Genomic DNA, 23261 nt, shown 5'->3' on the forward strand with positions numbered 1-23261 from the left:
CTGGCAGGATTGTCGTGCCCCTCCCTTGGTCATGTGTGGTGGAGCCAGGCACGTGACCGGGCACGAAAATCCCCTTTGCTTTTCATTATACCGATCGGGGTCGGTACAGGCACACTATATCCCATAGGTGTGAATGCACAGAGACCACGAAGAAGATTTTATTTTTCTACAAAACAATTCAGTATTGCTTGCAATGTTTATAGTACTTGATTTGGTCCCCTACCTTAGCCGTGAGGACCTGGCCACGGTGATCCATGCGACGGTTACCTCAAGGCTAGACTACTGTAACGCTCTCTACATGGGGCTGCCTTTGTCGCAAATCCAGAAGCTGCAGCTAGTGCAGAATGCTGCAGCCAGGTTGCTGATGGGTCTCTCGAGGAGGGACCACATCCAGCCTGTGCTGAAAGCGCTGCACTGGCTGCCAATAGCGTACTGGATTCACTTCAAAGTGCTGGATCTTACCTTTAAAGCCCTTTATGGCCAGGGTCCAGCCTACCTGAGGGACCGCCTTTCTCCATATGTTCCCCCAAGTGCACTACGGTCGGGGAGTCATCATCTCCTGGAGATTCCAGGCCCCAAGGATATTAAATTTGCGGTGATCAGAGCCAGGGCATTTTCGGTGGCAGCTCCTACCTGGTGGAAGGAGCTCCCGGAGGAGATCCGGGCCCTGCAGGATCTTTCTCAGTTCCGCAGGGCCTGCAAGACAGAGCTCTTCTGCCAGGCCTTCAAGTAGGAGCTGCTGCCACTACTACTCCATTGCCATCTATGCACCGTCGCACCATCACCACGACTATCTGGTCCCTTTGGGGGTGCGAGGTGCCCCTGGCAGGAAAAGGATGATAGATTTTGGGAAAGTTACCGTTGGGTTTAAGATCTACCCCATCTTGTGACAAATGGAGCACTGAGATTTTGTTAATGTATTTTACTGTTTTATGTGTTTTTATTGTTTTAATCTTGGCACTTTGTGCCCTTGTTAGCTGCCCTGAGCCTTTGGGGTAGGGCGGGATACAAATTGAAGGGTAAATAAAAAAAAATAAAATAAAAGTTTGCTTGTACATCAAGTCAGAGCGACAGTCCCTGCTATCAGGAATCGTGCCTCTAACTCGCATGCAGTCCTACTCATGACACACAGATTTACATAATGGATATAAAGCAGCAAATATCAAGACTCACAAGGGCATATTGCAGCCTGTTAACTGAGGATGAGTTCACAGAAACAGTTTATCCTTACGTATGCAGCTACAGTCCTGCTTTGGACAGTTACTTATATTTAGAAGGGGAAATATTTGTATGAACTGGCCTGTACTGCTGGGCAATTGCAGCAGCACTTTTCCCAGCTACTGCACCTAAATCACCTTGGCTATCTCTATATGCTAAAATAAAACAGAGGTTCAGCAGCACCTGAGATAACAAATTTATTCCAGTATGAGCTTTCATGAGTCACAGCTCACTTCAGATGTCAATGGTAAGGAAATATTTATTTGTATTTTATTTTGGGATTTTTATCCCGCCCTACATCGTAAGCAGACTCAGGGCAGCTCACAACATGGCATCCATGGCATCCATGGCACAGGACAGAAATACATTACATTACATTAATTAAAACAATTCATTAAAACATTGTTACTAATAATTAAAATTGAAATTACTGATTTAAAATAACCTACTGGCCACTCGGCAAATACTTTCTTATTTCAGTGCAAGCTGGGCCTATGCCAGAGAAGGTGGTGGTAGGCTCTGCCTGATATATACTGCCTGACATAGGCTAACTTTGCTCACATGATCACAGAGGATAAAGTAGCCATGACCGCTGATGCACAGGGGACTAAACTGCCAGTGTGAGCCACCCCTAAGTTCTCTTCAGTTATTCCCATACAAAGGAAGAGTACAGCCTTGTCCTAATAGATACCCATTAGCAGTTTAAAAGCCTTTGAATTTTGGTGATAAGAAATAAATATATACCATTAGGTGGTGCAAAACTTACCTATGGGGGCAGCCCTGACAGATCTTCTGATCAGCAAAGGATCCTCCCAAAACTTTACTTAGCATTGCTGGGTGACCCAAGGCTTTTAAAGCTTCATCTAGACTATCCACCAAGGAATTAAAGAATTCTAAAGCATCGTGCTGTTCACGCAGATTTACAGGTTCACCCCAGAGTCTGGAATGAAAAAAATTCCCTCATAATAAAAACCAGACACACTTTCTAGTATAATAATGAAAACTTGATAAAATAAAAGTAGTTTACATAGGAATGTATCCTACTCCACCAAGCCAAGTCTGAAGCTTTCCTCCAACTCTGATGAACAGAGTGTTAGGATACATATCAACATGACCAGATACATTCCCTGCAAGCACATCTACATATTAAAATTGTCCACCAAACCGCAACTATGTTATCCATTTAATAAAAGATATAACCTAATATTCTGGGTCAAATACCATGGGTCAAATACCTTCATCTAAAAATAGCAATATGTTTATTACTTCTGGTTCCTTTATATTGCCTTTGGCAAAGTTATGCAGATAAATTTTAAGAACACTATTTATATATTCCCTGGCATTTTATTCTCTTGCATACTAACTTCTACTAATGTTCTAAAAATAAATAAAAGTATTTTTACATTTCAAATGTAGTTCTACATAGATTAATTCCTCATTTACCTGAACTGCTTCCAAAATCCTCTTGGTACATAGTACTGTAACCGAGAAGCTGCTAAGTGACCAAAGATGACCTGGAGATGTCTTAAAACACCTATATTGTACTCTTTTCTGTCTTCTGTTTTACTTAATGTAGGTTTATCATCATACTGATGTGGATAGCCAAATACTTCATCCCGGGAGTCGGCAGTGCTCTTTGAACGAAAGAAATCATAATCAAATACTCATTCATACAAGTGTAGAAACAGCAAAATACACACAGAAATCTAGAAAGACCTCATGCGTGTTCAATCAAACCAAGTAACCCTTATGCAAGTTCAGAAGAAATGCAGGTACATGATTTGTTCTTCCATTGATGTCCAATAACTAGCACAATATCCTGTTTCAGACCTCAATGGGTCACCTAATCCATGGAGAAATTACATTACAATTCTGCGTATACTCAAGATCTCTACAGATAAAGCTTCTGTACTAAAAGAGATCACAATTTTCTTCACTTCTCAGTAAGATCCACCCACATTGTAACACTATGCCATGCAATGTGGGCAGCAATATAAGAAATGATGCAAAAGGTATCCAGAGCCCCCACATTCCAGCAGAAGCAGACCCATGCTGAGTATTTATTTACTTCATTTATACCCCACCTTTCTTCCCAATGGGCAGCTCACATTGTTCTGTACTACTCCATTTTATCCACACAAAACCCCGCGAGGAAAATTGGGCTGAGTGTGTGTGGCTGGCCCAAGGTCACCCAGCAAACCTCCATGGCAGAAGTGGGGATTAGAACCTGGGTCTCCCAGCTCCTACTCTGCCACTCTAAGTGCTATGCCACACTGGCTCTCTGTAACTTATAATGCAGCAATCACTGCTTCTTAAGACTGCATGCTAAAAACATAAGCAGCATAGTAAATATTACTGTTTGAAAAGCCAAATGAATTATTACCTCATTGTCTTGCTTCTCATCTCCAGACATATCATCATCTACATCACTGCCTGTGCCCTCAATTGCAAGGATCCCATTCCTGATTGCAGGAATCATGTACAGCTGCTGAATGACAGAATTCATGTAACAAGTGGCACCAGCATTTTTTAGGCCTACAAATCCTTTTGGTGGTCGTGGTCCAACAGGTGGCAGGTATTCCCATTCTGTAAGTGCTTCACAAGCTACAAGAAATCAGATGTATTACAAAATGAACATAAACAACATACTTCTGTAGTGTCATTAGTCTAAGCAAGTTTAACACTCTGCTTCTTAATAAGTTTTATATCAGTTCCACTGATCAGTGGGAAAACTGCAAGTATGTATGTGTATTGTACACATACATACAGTAAATATAGTTAAAATGAAGTCTACAATGACGTTCCTGGCAACTGAGCAATACACATTTGTCTCTATAACCATGTATTGATCGCTTCTTGGGAAATCACTTGCCGCTTATTAGATTTGGAAAGTAATTTACTAATTTAAAGTGTTCCTGTAGAGGTAGGAACTAAAGAGTTGTGGGCAGAGTTTCTTCCAGCCCTCCAAATGAGAGCTTGTGCCCATGCGCCACAATTTCTGAGATCCGTCTCTTACTAGAGCCTCTCATATATTCCAAAGAGTGTTTCAGACAGTTAGGACTCATTGTAACAACCTCAAAATCAGAGTAAGGAACCAGTTAGAATGTGAAATACCATCAGTGTCGGTGCCCATACAAAAAAGCTTGGGTGCCCATATGGGAATCCCAGAAATTCACTCTCTATGGATTCTTCTAATGAATTACAGTGAGTATAGTGATCTAGCACTCATCTCAGTGACAGAAAGACTGAGAAGTATCATTTTTAGACAAGCAATTTAACAATACTTTCCCCCATAAAAGCTGTGGGGGCGAAATCAAATGCTTATCTGATAATATAAGAACAGTTTAGCAAGTATTTGCATACTTTAAATTACATAGAAAATGAAGAATGTGAAATAGTACGTACTAGTTATTGCAGTGCCTATGTAATACATTTCAGTCAAAGTATCTACTATTTGTTTGAGGTTTCGAACACAGCCCACTGCTAGAGCTACTAACAGCTCAAATCCAGCATTAATAGTAGCTGGCGAACTACAGACTGGTATGGCCTGCTCAGCAGGCAGCTCGCCATTCCTCATGTACTGTAAGTAAACATTAGAGGCTGGAAAGATGAAATCATCTATTAGCTCCTAAAAAACAAGGAAAGAAAAACCCAGTTACTCATTTAGAAAATCTACTACAAAATTTCTCAGACTTTTATAATATGCGACAGGATGGGTTAAACTGTCAAGAAGAATGAAAGCTGCGATTTCCACCCACCCCCACATGAACACAACTCACCCAGTATGTGTTCACATTGCATGGGGGTCAGAGTTAACAATGGGAATAGATAGAAAAGAACTCATCGGTCTAGTTTGATAATAGTGGAAATGTCTTTAATTACCTTGCGTATCTCTATTGAAGCAGCCACTGCCATCGTGTCACTTCCCCTCAATGCTCACATTTTTGTAAAGACAGCAATGATGGCAGCCATTTAAATACAGGACTCCCAAGCAAGGAGGAGAGCCATCACCATCTTACTGAAGAAGGGAGGACCTATCTGCCCCATATCATTGACATCAACCACCCAAGGCTCTGCAATCCTTTTATCATGCTCCAATATGACAAAGATACATTATAATAATTCATGACTTAATCTGAACAAGTTCAAATGGATTCTTAAACCTACATTATAAAATATTTATGCTCAACTGGTGTTTTGTTTTATTTGAAGTCTTCTAAAAACCAAAAACAGCAGAAAATACTTAATTTCATTTTATTATGCTGCAATGCATCACTGCTAATTTTTGGTGTCTGCTTCTTTTGTAAAATGGAGTTACAGTTACTGCAGTCATTTTATGGTATATTGACTACATAAATTTCTACATATAGTTTCCTGTTGCCCTAGAATATTCAGATAAAAATGAAAGCAATAGTTTAAGCCTCTGCTGAGGTCCATGAATAGGATACAAATGGATTTTATGAGTTTATCGTCACCTTTCTATTGATTTAATTTTTGTTTCCTTTTAACAATTACTTACTTTAATGAGATTAGCACCTCCCTTTTCACAACCAATATGGTACTTTTTTTCAGGAGTCTGGAATGCCAGCAATTCTTTTGTTACTCCAAGATGACCTTCTAAGATTGTCTCTTCTACTCCTGTTTCTCCTGTTCTTTTCACTTCATCCTAACAATTTAAAAAAAGAATAACATGCCCTGTGTCACAGGATCTAACAATTATCAAATTAATACCTTGTTTTAATTAGTTTAGTCCATACATAAAACTTACCCTAATTCTTTTAAGCCAGTCGATTTCATTATTAAGTAAAACCTCAGCATTGGGCACATTGATATTACTATTGTATGCATAATTAAGAAGATGTCTCAACAGAGTAAAGTAGTCCCCTGAATGTTTAGCGCGCTCTCTTGCAGTACTCTGAAAAAGAAACACCTTGTATGCACTTTTGCAATGGCATCTGCATTAGCAGTTTCAACATGGAAGATTTCCCCAAGAACCCAGAAAGCTCTTATATAAAATTCGGGAATATTTAAAGGGAGTAACAACTCTATACAGATTTAAGGGCTCCAATGCAAAGCTTAATGAATGCTTTACAACTTTTCCCCTTTTTGCTGGCAAAGGAAGGAGAAATTTTATCTCATTCCCTCCTCCTCACTGCAGCACCCCATGGTACAGCACACTGTACACAATAGTCCCTTGATGCACAGTGGAGGATTTCAGGATACACAGTTGAAAAGGCAATGTGGAGCGATCTGAGCTCCTGCCCCAAGTTAAATTACTGAAAAAATGATTTATGAGTATGGAAGCTTTAAATCCCTTACCCCTAGTACAGTAAACAATAGGGTTATAAAGAAAAGAAGTGGTCTCTGTCCCATACAGCATCTGGTAGCCATTAAGAAGAACTGCTCCTGGGCCATCTGACGAACACTTCTGAAACAATTTAACCATAAACATTTCTATTAAGTTTGTGAGCAAAACAAATATGTACTGCATAAAGCAAAACTTTAAAAAGCCATAGTTCAGAAGGCATTACAATGTTTATGTACATTAAACACGACTGAAGCTGTTTACAGAAATGAAACTGAGAAAAACCAATATTTCCATTTGAGCTGTTTCATTTAATTGGTTTCAGTTTTCAACAAAAAAAAAGATCCCAAAAAATGGGTATTCAAAGTAATAAAAATTCTCTAAAAATATTTTTACCTTAGAGAAAGTATTTAAAATACACTTTGCCAACACTAAACACATACAAAATAAAACACCCTTTCCAACTCTAATCAACTGTTCTGTACATAATCTATTATCTCCAAGCTTTATTCAACCGAATTATCAGAGTACATGTATGTTATAAGCTTACATTCTAATCTTAGAGATTCTGAGCAGAGAACACTGGGTTGGATCTAGTGATCCATCAACAGTTGGAGTACAGATTTTTTGCCATATTCCCTTCCCCTCGCCCTCAGCAATTTCTTCTGTCCCCTGGAAAGCTGATTCCTGGGGTCATGGGACACACATGGTTAAACAGCCACACTGGATGGAGAAGGGTGAGATTGCTTCCCTCCAGCCTTTTCCATTAGCAGAGTTCTGGTAATGGATGAGGGAAGCAACACATCTATAGAACCAATTTGTATTTCACATTGACACTATCGTAACTGATGCCATATCAGCATTTTTTAATTACTAAGAAAAACAGGTTGCTTACCTGTAACTAATGATCTTCGAGTGGTCATTTGTGCATTCACACCCATGGGATCTAGTGCGCACGCGCTGGATCGATCGGTGCTGTAGCAAGCTCTTTTAATGGATTTTCGCGCCCAGTCCCTCAGGCATGCGCAGGAACCCCACCGCGCATGCCCAGAGGGGTGAGCGCAGACATCCCGCCAGTTTCTACAAACCGCCGCAAATCAACCCCTATTGAAAATGTAGAAGCTGACAGCAGCGGGGAAGGAGGGCAGGTGGTGTGAATGCACAGATGACCACTCGAAGATCATCGGTTACTGGTAAGCAACCTGTTTATCTTCGATGTGGTCTCTGTGCTTCACACCCATGGGAGATTAGCGAGCAGTAGACTACCTGGAAGAGGGTGCTGGCAGGTCTTTCATTGCGTAGCCAAAGACAGAATGTGACGTCCCATGCTGGTATTGGTGTTCGTACGGACGTCTAGGGCGTAGTGCCTTATGAAGGTATTAGGCGTGGCCCACGTAGCGGCTTTGCAAATGTCCGTCAGCGACACTCCCTGGAGGAAGGCAGTGGAAGTCGCGACAGCCCTGGTAGAATGAGCCCTGATAGGGCCAGGCAATGGCTGTTTGGCGATCTGGTAACAGAGATGGCTGAGACCCACAATCCACTTTGAGAGGCGCTGGGCCGTGATGCGAGTGCCCAGTCGTGCTGACGCGTAAGAGACGAATAGTTGTGAATCTCGTCTAGTTGGGTGTGTCCTATTGAGGTAGAACAGGAGAGCCCACTTCACGTCCAAGGTGTGCAGTAGTTTGTCTTTTGTTGATGTTGGATTTGGGAAGAAATCAGGGAGGAAGACCTCCGCCTGCAGGTGGAACTCTGACACCACCTTCGGCAGGAAGGAGATGTCTGGGACGAGGCGGACTCCATCTGGCAAAAACGACAGGTAAGGTGTATCGTGCCGGAAAGCCAATATTTCTCCCACTCGTCTAGCCGAGGTGACAGCAATTAAAAAGGCCATTCTCCACGCTAGCAGTTTGAGGTCGCATGTTGTGAGCGGCTCAAAGGGCTTCCTCGTGAGCTGGCGGAGAACTAGAGGAAGGTCCCAGGGAGCGACTGGAGTCTTGACAGGAGGGTAGACATGCAATAAACCTTTTAAAAAACGTTTTGACATTGGATGTGAAAACAAAGTACATCCGTCAACTGGAACATGGTAGGCTGAAAGAGCGACCAAATAAACTCTCAACAGTGGGAAAGTCCCGAGTCAGCTAGGGAGAGGAGGAATTGGAAAACTCGTTCAAGCCCCGCTGAGGCGGCTCGAGGGGCGTCATCACCTAGGGAAGAACAGAACCTTTCCCATTTATAATCGTATGACCTCCGCGTAGTAGGTTTCCTGGAATTCAACAGGACATTCGTTACGTGGGTGGAGAAGCCGGTGATGTTATTCTCCACGCCAGTTTCAATTGTGGTATGTCGTGATGTAAGAGAGGGGAGTCGGAGAGGAGGAGGAGGTCCTGAGCCGGAGGGAATTGATGGTATATCCCGTGATAACTCGAGGACTGTTGAAAACCAAGGTTGTCTCGGCCACCATGGGGTTAGTAAGATGCAGTCCACACCGTCTCTGAGTATTTTGCGGACCACTCTCAGAAGCAGAGGTAAGGGGGGGAACAGGTAAAGAAGTCCCGTGGACCAAGGGTAAAGGAGACCATCTCCCAGAGATTGTGGGTCCCTGCCTCCTCAACTGCAGAACAGAGGACACTTTTTGTTGTTTCTGGTTGCAAAGACATCGACTTGGGGAGCTCCCCACATGTGGAAGAGTGGGAGGAGGTATGTTGGGTTCATCCTCCACTCGTGAAGGCTGAGTCCTGCTCGACTTAGATGGTCTGCCTGCACGTTCATGTGTCCAGGGACTGGGCGCGAAAATCTGTTTAAAGAGCTTGCTACAGCACCGATCGATCCAGCGCGTGCGCACTAGATCCCATGGGTGTGAAGCACAGTCAAAGCAGAATCCCCACAAGGAGTATCAATACCAATTTTCTGCTATCTGAATGCAAGTACTGAAGCAACACTTTGGAGGTGTCTAGTTAATAATGAACTTTACTCTTCCCAAATATGAGCAATTACTGTCATTCTCCACTGATATATTCCACTGTCTGCCATGGTGTGCTGTCTGAGCAGTGAAAATTACCACCAGAATGTCAGGCAGTTTCTCAGGTTGGAGTAAAAGAACTCACTCTCTGTGAGTACAAAATAGATTTTTTTTTTCATATGCAGAAGGGTGTACCAGGTTTATACCATTTACAGTGGCTACAGAATATATTTTGGAAGCCACTCACAATAGCAAACACATGGGGGTAGTCAATACAATCGGCTAACAATTACAAAAGAAGTCACAATCCAGGTGTTCTTCCATTTGCTGCAAACATGAGGCATCTACAGTCACGTGTGAGAACCACACCAACATGCTTGCTGCAGATAAGTAAAAGTAAGACAGCAAAAGTAACAAGATAACAGGAAAAATTACTCACTTGCTGTGACAGTGCAGTAATAAGTCAATGATAAATGTCTGCCATGCTTTTTCTTTACTAAGTGCATCCAATGCTGTTGGAATCAAAGCAAAACAGAGAGTCATCGCTTCAAGTGCTTCACAGCAAACCTGTTCGTCTTCTGCATCTGGTTCGTTGCCTGCATTTGTCTGTAAAGTTAATCATAAGCAGAATAAAATAAGTATGAGAAGCAACAATGACTGTCTAAAATTCCCTTCATATACAATCAACACTAAGAATATACATTACAGCTGACAGACGCAGGTTTAGATTTTCGGCTGAGACTGGTTTAAAGAATTGGAAACAGCTGTATACAACCTCAACTAAATTCCTACTCCCATATGTGACAACTGTATATTGTTATCACCAAAACAGCTTAAAATGTTACTTAGGTTCTCATGTAACACTGAAATTGGACGAGGGTGCAGGAATTTGTATGTGGGAGGAGGTGCATGAACCTGAAATCTAAGTCCAATGTCAACTGTAAGCGTGAATAGGTCTTTTAGAATTTACAGGATTTTTAACCTGATGCTCACATCTCGTACTCCATACAAATCTCAAAGCACAATGATCTCTCCACAAACAGAATGGTGGCCTAATTAATCCCTCACGTTCATATGTCAGAAGATGATTTTTGAGTACCAACTGTCCAAGTCTATAATCTGTGACACATGAACAGCTGATAATAGATCCAGGCATTAGGTCCTGACAATAACCACAGTTGCCATTAGCACTTATGTTTCATGCTTCTATTGGTAACACAGCCACATGATAAAATCATTTATTTTGGCAGACCTAATACAAATTACTTAGTCTGTTTTACCTTCTTAAGCTTAACATTAAAGAAAACCCCACATAGTTTTGCCTGTCTTTCATAATACTCCACTTTCGTTATTCATGTAATACATTAGAGAAGTAGTACTTCATTTTTACTAGCAGTTCTGTACACACTTTTATGGAAGAAATGGGACACCTCTTACTAAGAAAATTATGATATAAACCCCATTACTTTGTTCTATAGTCAACTGATACTAGTTGAGAATACTGTGATTGTTTAAACCTACCGTCTGATCTTATAATTAGTAATCACACTAACATTCAACCCATAGATGTCAGGTGCATTCGGAGACAGGGCAGCGTTCTCTATGCACATCCACATAAAATTAAAAGATAGATTGAAAGACAGAAAGCCCTGTCCCCTGGAGTCACCAATAACAGCCTGTGCCAGCCATATAAAGGAAAAGATCTATGAGCCAACTGTGAGGATAGATAATTGAATAATGACTGTCATCGTTAAACAATAATGTTTACTAGCACTTTATAATGTCAGGTGGTTTTAGAAGGTTTTAGGATTTTTAAACTGTTATTTATGTGTTTTTATTTTCATGTAAGCTGTTCTGAGCCGGCTTCGGCTGGGAGGGCAGGGTATAAATGTGATAAATAAATAAACATTAAATTCAAGTAAGCTTAGACCTCAGTGATTCACTCTCAGTAACCTTACACTGATACTGTAGAAGAATCTGAGATTGCCACAAAGTTACATTTAGTAAATAACACATACCAAGATTAAGTATAAAAACCAAGGTGTCTATGATGTGTAAAAAGGCCACATCAAGTATTATTCTCTTAATGCTCCCCACTGCCCAAAATCATTTAAGAAATAACATTAATTTTTTTTTACCTTTTCGTAAATTTTACTAATATCCTCATTTGAGGAGAAAACCAGCTGTACTGATCCACATCCTGAAGCCCAAACAATTTTTTGGACGGCTCTAATAACACAGATATCAGGGATATACTTTGAAGCCTGAAAACAGAAATATGTTATCATTATCGCACTGCAATGAATAAATATTTAGATTTCTAGCCCACCCCATGCCAAAAGCTTATGGTAAGGAAAAATAAATCTACATAAAGAAAATATGTACAAATTATTAAAAATCCTGTCACCTACAGGCTTACCTTTTACCAACAAACTAACCCATCATAGCTAACTTTTCAACATTTTAGTATAATCTTATCAAGACTTAGGAGCTGCGGTGGCTCAAGTGGTTAAGATGCTGAACTGCAGGCTGTGGCAGGTCAGTAGTTCAGCAGTTCAAGACCCGGGTGCCGCATGATGGAGTGAGCGCCCATCTCTAGTTCCAGCTCCTGCCAACCTAGCAGTTCAAAAGCAAGAAATTGCAAGAAGATAAATAGGTACCACTTCGGTGGGAAGGTAACAGCGTTCCGTGCGCCTTGGTGTTTAGTCATGCCGGCCACATGACCACGGAAACATCTTCGGACAGCGCTGGCTCTTCGGCTTTGAAACGGAGATGAGCACCGCAACCCTAGAGTCGGATTCAACTGGCTTTCGAGCAAGGGAACCTTTACCTATTAAGACTTAATTTTGACAACACTCCCTTGACATTCATTACACCAAACACTTCAAACCTTTAGTTCTAGACTGTTCTGCATATTGCTCTCTGTGTAAGCACAAAACTTGACTGTAAGCCTGCAGACATACCACAAAGAACCACCAAGTGCCTTTTGACAGTTTTCTGTGAATGCAACAAACAAGCAGTTAACACCACACTTTCTTCAGTATTGTTATAAAGGTTTACACTGAAGAGCATGTTTTATGGATCAGAGAACTGGTAGAAGGCTTTAAAAATTGCAAAGACTGTACTAACCTCATCAGATATTTGCTGAGCAAGGCGAATTGCTACATTTCTTAGCATGCATTCTGAGGTTGGATTGGGAATATTCTGTAGAGCAGTCTGCAACACTACGGCTTGATCATGGGTTGCCTGGTTGATCTGGAATAATTTACTTTGTTATTTTAAAAAATACAAGCTTTGGTCTCAATTGTAAAAATTGTCATGCTCGAAAATTTTTCCATTGCATTTTCTTAACTGTCTAAAATCCCTGACAACAACAATGCCAATAACTGGGAGAGCCTCATGGACAAAAGGCCAGAAAAAAGGGTGTGTTACAACTACCCTTTGCACCAACAGAAGGCTTTTCCCACCATGCTTCCTTCACCAGTGGGAAGGAGGAGGTGGGGGTAACTTCACCTGCTTCCCATTTCCTTTCTGCAGCCCTCTCATGGCATTTTGTCCATGAAGCTCACTGATCCCCTTCAGGGGTCTTAGGGGGCTGCTGGGGGAAGTGTGAATAGACCTGTTTCTATAAGGACAAGGTGGTTCAAAGGATTCATTTCACAATAAATATTGATTAAAATAGCTGAGTTTTGTACTAGTGAAATCCGCTATGTCTTTGGCCTGAATGAGCTTCACAGACAATGTCCAATAGCTGTGGTGCCAGTCACCATCAGCTCTTGTCATCTGGGAACAAAGAAACAGGGTTTGGTGAACCTGAGACAAGCTGTACAAGAAGCTGCAGCCATTTTAAAGACAAGTCAGAGGACAGAATCTTCAAGACTGGTCAAAGTGTATGTATCATTCTCAACACTACATTCCCTTTTCAGCATCCCCCCCCCCGCCCCCCCATGGGTCCAAGTAAATGTAGTGGCTGGAGAAAAAAAATAAAGGTCACATTTCCCAGGTCCTGAACTCAAATTAATACATTCCACTGAAATGCATAAGAAAGAAACAAATAAGATTGCTTGTATACATTGTGAACAAAACAGAATAGTCTATCTGTATTGCAAGATTGTACTAGTTAGATTACAGATTTTGATGGCCAACTACTAAAGCAACATACACTAATGTAAAATTAGATTTTAGAACGTGTTAGTCTTACCGGCGACATTGGGCTTGTGCCCTCTACAACTGGCTGATAAGCTTCTGCCACAGCTCTAACATGGCCATATCCAATTGCCGTTAGCAACACTTTGGCTATTTTTAGAGCATTTAAATAGGCACCCCTTCTTGTTTCCATATCTGCATTTGGCAGGAAGTTATTTCGAGTTAGCATACTCAGGACAAGAGGCAAGCCACCACTTTTTAAGAAGTTGTACTGGAAGTCAGTGGCATCTTCTCCAAGAGGTAAGTTGGCAGGCATTAACAAGGCATAGACTACCTGGAGAAAGAAGAAGAAAAACTCTGGTAGAAAAAATATTTTAAAATTTTCTTTATTAAGTACATGCATTGAAAAGTAAAATATAAGGATAGTGTTTACATGAATTTTTTTCACTGAGCTTTATGCTAAGGTAGTTTCAGAGGGTACCCACGTTAGTCTGCAGTAGAACAGTTACATTTGAGTCCAGTGACACCTGAGAGATCAACAAGATTTTCAGAGTATGAGTTTTCAAGAGTCAAAGCTCTCTTCGTCTGATGAAGCTGTCTGACAAAGGGAGCTTTGACTCTCGAAAGCTGGACTCACATCTGTCATGCTAAAGTACTTATCCAAAACCACCTTCCCTAGAATACAGTACTAAATGAAGTGCTCCAAATATTCCTATGGCTGCATTCAGATATCATCAATAAAACAGTTTGCTCATGAGTGAGTCATACTGTCCTATATATAATCCTTCCTTCTTTTATACATTCCTAAAACTGGAATTTTTCAATCTAACCAGTTTGTTAACACATAAAACACTGATTTATTTCTTCCTTTCAAACTGATATTCCCAATCTATATAATCTTGGTTTAGCATACCGATTTGCTTGCAAGTAACAAACCACAATTTGTTAGTGCCAGATTCAGAAGGTTCAACAGAACTCTTCTAAGTCTTTGATCTCAGCCCAGCAAAGGGGGGGTAGGGAAGAACATTATCCTGAGCATTTCAGAATCTCATTAATTACACACTGTGGTCTTATTGATGACATCTGAATACAATCTTCTTGATTCCCAGTTTCACTAGAGAAAACAATTATGAGAAGACAAGTTTTCAAATTTCAAAATACTGATTGGAAATATTACAAACCTCAGTAAGATATAGCACTTGTGAAGCAGAAGGGCCGAAGAAAAGAGAATCAAGGGATGGACTAAGGCTGCTCTCACCAAGTTTAGCATGGTCTAAACAAATAGCTCTTAGTTTCTCTACAGTAGTGTTATCTGTAACAAAAGCACAACTTAAAATTGTTCCTTCCATAAAGAATGCGGTACAAATTTCTGAAGCATACATTTTGAAACTGAAATATAGGGATGGGCATGAACTAAGTGAGGGGAAGCAAAACTGACCAATGAAATGGCTCGCAACCATTTAAACCTAACAGGTCAGTTGTGGACCTGTGCTCTCAACTGTTAGGTTTAAACAGCCTGAATACCCGAACCGGAAAAAAGTACAGCAAATGTTCAGGGAAGGTGCCTTCCCCGATCATTGGCTCAGGAGCTCTGAACTGGGACAAGTTCATGCCGTATTTTGGCTCGTGAACCAGTTTGTGTTCATCCCGATTGAAATATACTGAATACAAATGAAGAGAGTAACTAGTTATAAACCCTTCTATAGGCAAGTAAGACAAAAATAAATTTTATGTTACATTTTTTAGTACATAAGGCAGAGGAATGGGCGATATTCAGTTTGCAAAACTGTCTTTTCAAAACATCGAATAACTTATTTAATTCATTTATACACCAGATTTCTCCACAATGGGGTTGGCAAAACAGCTTACATAATTTCCCTCTCCTTTGTTTTATCCTCTCAACAGCTCTGTGAGATAAGTTAGGCTGAGAGGGTGTGACTGATCCAAAGTCACCAAGTGGGGGGGGGGTTACAAGTGGGGACTCAAACCTGGGTCTCCCAGTTCCTAGTCTGATACTCTAACCACGAAACCATACATACTGTGTTTGTGCTTAAACCCCAAGGCAGAATGTTCAACCCGTAGAGATGGCACATACAAAAGCATATCAAGGTAACATTACAGAAATTCTAGTAAGTCTTCCCCTTTGAGAAGGCATCTCAAGAAAATCCTCAAAACATTGCTTTTAAAAAAAAATGTTTATAGGTCTCCACTGAAAACAGCTATAATAAATATGATTTACTTTTGTACATGGACGCAGATTAAATAAGCTGTTTGTACATGAGGGGGTGCAACCGAGGAAAATTTTACATGTATGGAAACCCTACTGATGTGTTTGTGTGTTTTATGCTGACATTTATATTGTTGTTTTATCTTTGCTATTTTATGTAAGCCGCCCTGAGCCTGCCTCAGTGGGGAGGCCGGGGTACAAATCAAATCACATCAATCAATAAATAATAAAAATATTAATCACTACATAAAAATAAAATGAAGAATCTTACCTGGGGGCATTAATTTCATAAGGATCCGTGCACCATCTCTAAGAGGCGGCATATTTAAGCTACTGCCTAGGTCTGCAACTTGCCAAAGAAATGAGATATATCTAGGATGAAGTGACATGATCTAAAATAAAAAATAAAAGCTTGTCATGCAACATCAGCTTATATGTGATACGAATAATTTGAATTTTGAAACAGTACTCTCATTTTGATTTTACGCCTCTCCACTTACTACTCCAGGCAAGCAACTTTCAACTTCTGGGTTAGGACCATCACTATAGTGATTCCCATGGTTTCCAGGAGACCCAGTAGAGGAGTCAGAAGAACTATCAGGGCTCGAAGGCATATTGGAACTTATCTGGGTAAGCTTGGCTGTAATTAGCTGAAAATAAAATTGTGTAAGATTGTCAAGTTTTATTATCAATTTAAAAATTCAAGTTACTTGAATGTGTTCATCCAGTAGGATCCAACTTTTCAAACAACAGCAGCATAAGATGTCATGAACTGTAAGCATGTGACAGGAAATCACACATCAGAAACATAACAGGAAGACAAGAAGTCAATCTCTCTGTCTATGCTAAAAAGGAATCTTCTCCACTGCTAAGTGGCCTCAGGGGTCTTTGTTCTCTAATTATGCGCACTAGTACTAGATCCTTCCAAAAATGACCAAACATGGTGACTCTATAGCAGCTTGCAACCCACCTAGTGATATTTCACAATCTAGTTGAGTGTCCTGGACCCATGTTTTACACCAGGGGTGCTGAACTCATTGCTATGAGGGCCAGATCTGACATAAATGAGACCTTGTTGGGCTGGGCCATGTGTGTCATAAAATGTAATGCCAGGTAGCAGAGATATTAACTTTATAAAGGACACCAACACAAAGGGTGTTTTTTAACGTAAAATAAAAACATGCTTAAAAATTAGCACGTTTGCAATATTTTGTTTATTTAACAATGTCTGGCAACTGACACCTCTTGCTCTGAATTATTGCATCAAAATGTCTGTGCTGTTGCAATCTTGAGTATGCTGTTCAGGTGTGTATCTGTAAGCTGCAAACCTATGATGATGCAGCAGCAGCAGAAATGGAAGAAGCAGCAGAAGACGGCCAGTTCCACTGCGGGCCTCATAGAAACCCTGTGGGGGCCTGATTCGGCCCCCGGGCCGCATGTTTGACACCCCTGTTTTAAACCATAAATACTACAGACCTACTCACCAAAAATGCCACTATTTCAAATTATACCTATTTCTCTTTGAATAGGGACCCTACACAATGGGACAGTCTATCAATACATTATACTGAATAGTACTTACTGTTTTATCTTTCAGATTTAACTGTCCAATTAACTTCCTGTCATCTGCTGGATCTACTAGTTCACCTCCAATAAATAACTCTACTTTTGTATGTGCACTGTTGGCTTTAATGCGGTTCAAAATGCAACGTCGGACTGAACCAATTGTGTCATTTGTATGAGACCAAACATCCAGATCTTCCACTTGCCGACCTTGGTTTGGGAAACGGACTACCAGAGAAATGTGTTTTCCACGAAAAGCTCTGGGAATACAGAAAAATTAATTAAATATTAATTAAAACAAGGCAGGATGTTCAAGTAAGTTTAACAGTGTCAGAGCATATCCAGAGAAGGTTAAAATAAACTTGAGAATTTGTAAATGATCACAATGGTCCCTACAAGCAGGGCATTAAGTGTCTGAATGCTCTTATGTTACAATCAAAGACTATTCAAAACTGGTAGTTTTACAATGATCTTCACTTTCTGTCTGAGCAACAAATACCTCAGATGAGGTTGCAGTCATGTAACTTAGCTCTAAGGATGCACAGAGACCACGAAGAAGATCTGGCAGGAATAATGTAGTTACTGCAGGGAGGAGGCACTAGGAAGAAGGGAAGCTTCAAGCAGGAATATTAACCAACACCAAAATTTGGATTCATAATTCAGAATTGTCACCAATTAGGCTCAGAATTTTAGAAATTAAGAGTTTCTGAATAATTGGAATTCTATTATCAATTAAAAAAACAGCAATTTCCCATTAAAAACAAGGCAGCCTGCTGTTGAAAACGTTTTCCTTGGTCTCCTAACCCCTTCCCAAGTGCACGTATAAGTGCCAGCCGAAAGAGCTGTGCAGATATAGCAAGTGCACAGCAGGTCCTGGATATTAGGCAATGACTGCTATTTGGAGCACTAAATGCTGGTAACGTTTCTGCAGCCTTCCCCACACACACAACTTCTCTACCACACTCACATTTTGTTCTGCTGGTTCACACTCCATAGCACTTGGAGTATACAAATTCCATAAAATCTAATACACTTCATCCTTAGTCCTAATATAATCCCAAAGGAATATAAATTAAGCATGAAATTTCTGCACTCATCTGTGAATCTGTATTCATATTCTTAAATATGAAGTCTATCTATAAACACACTAAGGGATAGAACAGGTATCAAATGCAGAAAGAGGTACTTGGAAATGGGCACAAGGAGAAACTGTTTCAACATGCTGAACATTAACAGCAAATGGTCAGAGAACAGCTATGCCCTCCTTTCAGCTGAAAAGGACAAATATGAGTGTGTTATCTGTGCCTGCTTCCATAAATACAGACATACATCAGTCACAGCACTGGCTCTTTTCACACTCCCCCTTCCCTCATCACAACCATGACAACACCACTCAGGGGATGCTCAACATCCTACTACTCTTGGAGGCAAGCTATGTATAAAATATTTCCTTTCCAAGGTAGCCCATTCTCCTTTCTTCAGGACTCAATGGGATTCCCTCTATCTTATTCCAAACGTCTAGAGATGCCAAAGATTCTGGAAACTATGAAGGCACTGGAGAACAGTTTTTGGGACAAAATGAAAATCTGAGGGAAATTTTAAATATATGCATTACTCCATTAAACCTAAATTAGTTTTTACTGCTTTAGCAGCACAAAATGCATCACTTATACTATTTGGAATATTTATGAAACTTCAATGTATAAATGTATTTGTTTTCTGCTAGCAAAACAGATGTATCTGGCATTTGAGAGAAACCTGCAAACTGATGCACCCTACCGTGAGAACAAACATAACTTTATTTTTGCCATCTTAGAGGGAGGAAAAAAATAAAAGTAAACATTAGAAAAATAAGAGTATTTGGACAGAAACAGTATCCCTACTGACACAATAGAACTAGCAGCATATTTGAATATTTAACCTCATAACACTGAAAACACTGATTCTTTGATAATGTATTAAATATATTATAGCATATTAATGGTTGCTAAAATTATTATTTAACAAAATGTTGCTGAAATAAGTTTTATATGTCTACAATATACATAGATATCATCTAATGCTGGAAATTGTCTTACATAAACATTTTAACGCTACACATTTTGGATGAGTAAAACTTCTTGAACAGCATTTTATCAATTTTAGAAGTTTTCTTCATTGCTCTCCATTGGGAAAAAACTGAAATAAGTAAGTCCCCATGATGGTGGTGAGATTTCTGAATACTTATGGATCCAAATCACATATTGTAGTCTCAAGAATAGATTTTAAAAGCCTATTTTTAATGGTTCATTCATATAAGAACTTATTACCTGTAAAAAGAGCTTACATGCATGATACTAAAATCTGGCACCTACAATTCTACTATCTTGGTGCACAGAAGTTATCAAAACATTCACAAATGAATAAGACTCATTCTCAATACTTATGAGATTTCTACAAACCTTGACATAGGCAGAATTGTTCGTTCTTCATGATAATCACTGTCACACTCATTAATATATTCCCTCAAAACAGTCAAAACTCGCACCATTCGTATTGCTTCTTGCCTTGCGCAATTAATACTGTCTTTATCTCCATCCAGCACACACAAAGTATCATAGGAGGCTTTCAAGCGATCAAAACAGGATTGAATGAAGTCTTCATGGATTACTACCTACAGAAAATGAAAGAAAATGGAACTATTATTTCAACAAATCAATATTATGCAGTTATTAAAAGGTACCCTGAAAAATTCCAAAAGATTGTTAGAAAACCACAGGCAAACCAGCCAATATGTTCTGAAAATCATCTGGTCTGTGCCATCACTGTTAAACACATCTAACTGAATGAGATGTCTAGTATACAGCTAGCTTCATTGTAAATAGCAGTCTAATAAAGCTACAAAGCAGTTGACTCACAATGGAACAAAAATCCTGACTTCACATATATGCAGATGGGGTCTGAACTGGTTGAAACCAAAAGATTTTAGTGTTGTAGTGGACAACTGGATGAAAACGTCAACTTAAGTGTGTGGCAACGGTAAAAAAAAGGCAAACTCCATCTTGAGGATTATTAGGAAAGGAACTGAAAATAAAATGGTCAATATTGTAGCACCATTGAACAGAGCTATGGTGCAGCTTCAGTTGGAACACTGTATCGTTCTGGTTGCCATTATCTCAACATGGATATTTCAGAGCTGGAAAACGACGGCAACCCAAGCTGATTAACAGGTTGAACCACCTTTGCTATAAGAAGAGTCTGAAGAGTCTGGGACTTATCAGTTTAGAGGAAAAGGGAGACACGATAAACATCTATGCAATTATGCATGGGGTAGAAAAATTGGACAGAAAGCTTTTCCCCTTCCCACAATACTAGAACTCAGGAGCACCCAATGAAATTGATGGGTAACAGATTCAGGACTGAAAAAAGGAGATGTTTCTTTATTCAACAAGTAATTTACATTGTGGAATTCACTGCCAGTGGGCATAGTAATGGTCATGAGCATAGATGGCTTTAAAAGGGGATTTAGGCAGATTCATCAGTGGCTACTAGCTGTTCTGAGTAAAGGGAACAAATGCAGCAAACCTCTGAATACCAGTGCTAGCAGCATCATCAGAATAATGCCTTGGCCTCTGTGCCCTGTTTGTTGGCCCTCCAGGACAACTGGTTGGCCACTGCATGAAGCAGGATGCTGGACTAGATGGGCCACTGGTCTGATCCAGCAGGGCTCTTATAACGTTCTTAAAATATGCCATGAAAGGAGGCTTGGATGCATGGAAATAGCAGATACAACCACCATCTACTATACATTTGGAAGTTCTTTTAATATTTTACCTGATTAACTTGTAACCTTGGTCCAAGGTTGGTATAGATCTCCTTCAGCAGATCTATTGCTCGACTGGCAATGTCATCATTTCCTTGAATCACAACCTAAAGTAGCAATACAAAGCATTTAGTCCTTTACTGTGAACATTCACAGTGCATAACATATCTAAAGAGCAGCCACAAAACAGTTACTCACTGTACTTAAATCTTTTCATGCCCATTTTTTAGTTTTGTTTATGTGACATCCCATAATTCACAAGAGGTTATACAACTGCTACACTCTGAATTCGATAGATTATTTTAATTATCTCTAAAACAAATCTTTTATTATACAACTATATGGTTTAACATTTGCCACAATCTATATTGCAGCATCTCTACGAAAATGATGGAGATAAAGCCCAGCATAAAGAACCTTGATTGCACAGTGTTACTGTTGCTAGATATGTAGCAAAAACCAGCAGGTAAAGGCGTTCAAAAGGTTCTTTTTCTTCCAAAGTTGTCAACAAGAGTATTCTGCTATACGCACAGACTACCTACAATAAACTGCGTCCAACACATCTTCAATGGTAAAGCTGAACTATTCAAGAGAAAAACAATTTCCACCAGTTAACAGCTATTCGAGAGGAGGGCAAGTGCAATCATTTTAGTTTGTCAGCAACACATTGCTTGATACAAAGCCATTTCAAACTCTGAGAACCAGCTCCACAGACATTTGTCTTGTACTGAACTGCAGCTCCAAAGCTTTATCATGCCTTTCATGAGTCACAGAGAGGCTCTATGTTTCCAAACACATGGTTTTTAGAAGTTAACCAACTTTGGGTAGCATTCTTATTCAAGAGTCCACAAACGTCAGTGGGTCCTGGCAACCAAGTAGTACTTGTGGTTGACACTGATCAGGCCCTTTCCCCTGCACAAAGACCAGTGGGTGCATCATTGCTGATGCTACAATGAAGTTTAGGGGATTTGAAAACAACAAGATCTGTCTGAGGGTTCCAAAGGACTGCATGACATTCAGGATAAAGTCTCACCCTTTCTTCCATACCTGGAAAAGGGAAGGTCCTACCCTCTTAAGTCCCCCTGGAGACACTTTGAAGTAGCCTCTCACCTGTCTCTCACTTCACATCAAGTCAAGCTATTTCAGAATTCAGCTATAATGTCGCCATTGAAAACTGCATGTGTAGAGCCCTGCCCTTCCTCACCAAAATTATCTCATTTGAGCATCCAAGGGGAAATTTGCCTTTCTGTGCCAGAGCCTTCAAGAATTATGGGATTATTTACTCTCCTCACCATAAGAGAGTATTCCACAGTATCTTCTTCTCAACACATGTAACTGAAGTTCAAACAATCTTCTATTGGTTAACTGAAACATACATAGCTGCCCTTGTTGAATAATGCAGCCACATCTCCCCTTGTTACAGAGACTGCAAGATCATAAACATGCTTTCAATTGGAGCTGTTTATGGATCACTAAACAGAACATGCCTCATAGGGCAGAACCAGCTTGCCCAGGCCTGTGAGTGGGGCTCTCTTCTCTCCCCCCTCCCCTACCCATCCATACTGTTCTGAACTTGAGCTGCCTTGGGAGTATAAAGAGCACAGGGTGGGGCTGCCTCTGAATGCGGGAAACAAAGGGCGGGACTGCCAAACTTCCCAGCCACTGCTCCTGGCCCTTCATAGTCCTCCTCACAGGTAGGAGCTAGGGGAGTGCTTCTGCTGTGATCTTTGTGCTTATTTTTATTTTACAACTTGCATTGCAAAATCCCACTATTCCCCCACCTTTCCAGTTTACATAGACACATTTTAAGGGTGTGGTTAAAAAGTAAACTTCTGCTAATTTAAAGAACTCGAGTCTTGCAGAGAAATATTAGTTTTAACACACACACACACACACACACACACAAACCCTCCTAATGTGGAACTCCACTGAAGAGGACACCCAAAATATCTCAAACCATCCTGCAAAAAAACCCCGAGATCCTGGAGAGCCACTACCACTCTGAGTAGATCCCGGGGGGGGGGGGGGGGAGGATTGGATA

At 40.3% G+C, this 23261-nt stretch overlaps 1 protein-coding gene across 1 annotated transcript in view; it reads right to left on the reverse strand.

Moving 5' to 3' along the window:
* The window catches only part of USP9X (ubiquitin specific peptidase 9, X-linked), a 92292-nt gene that overhangs the window by 41481 nt on the left and 27550 nt on the right, over window positions 1-23261 (reverse strand). Inside the window, exons 16-32 of the mRNA XM_015418482.1 lie at window positions 21232-21327; window positions 19860-20071; window positions 17438-17678; window positions 16356-16505; window positions 16127-16247; window positions 14810-14940; window positions 13684-13962; window positions 12612-12737; window positions 11621-11746; window positions 9922-10088; window positions 6538-6646; window positions 5987-6133; window positions 5738-5884; window positions 4624-4846; window positions 3602-3822; window positions 2662-2852; window positions 1985-2158 (exon numbers count right to left, since the gene is read on the reverse strand). Of these exons, the coding sequence (XP_015273968.1) occupies window positions 1985-2158; window positions 2662-2852; window positions 3602-3822; window positions 4624-4846; window positions 5738-5884; window positions 5987-6133; window positions 6538-6646; window positions 9922-10088; window positions 11621-11746; window positions 12612-12737; window positions 13684-13962; window positions 14810-14940; window positions 16127-16247; window positions 16356-16505; window positions 17438-17678; window positions 19860-20071; window positions 21232-21327 (2861 nt within the window). The remainder of the gene's footprint in view (window positions 1-1984; window positions 2159-2661; window positions 2853-3601; window positions 3823-4623; window positions 4847-5737; window positions 5885-5986; window positions 6134-6537; window positions 6647-9921; window positions 10089-11620; window positions 11747-12611; window positions 12738-13683; window positions 13963-14809; window positions 14941-16126; window positions 16248-16355; window positions 16506-17437; window positions 17679-19859; window positions 20072-21231; window positions 21328-23261) is intronic.

The sequence above is a fragment of the Gekko japonicus genome, unplaced genomic scaffold (assembly GCF_001447785.1).
Source record: "Gekko japonicus isolate JY-2015 unplaced genomic scaffold, Gekko_japonicus_V1.1 scaffold202, whole genome shotgun sequence".
In the NCBI taxonomy this organism is placed as follows: Eukaryota; Metazoa; Chordata; class Lepidosauria; order Squamata; family Gekkonidae; genus Gekko; species Gekko japonicus.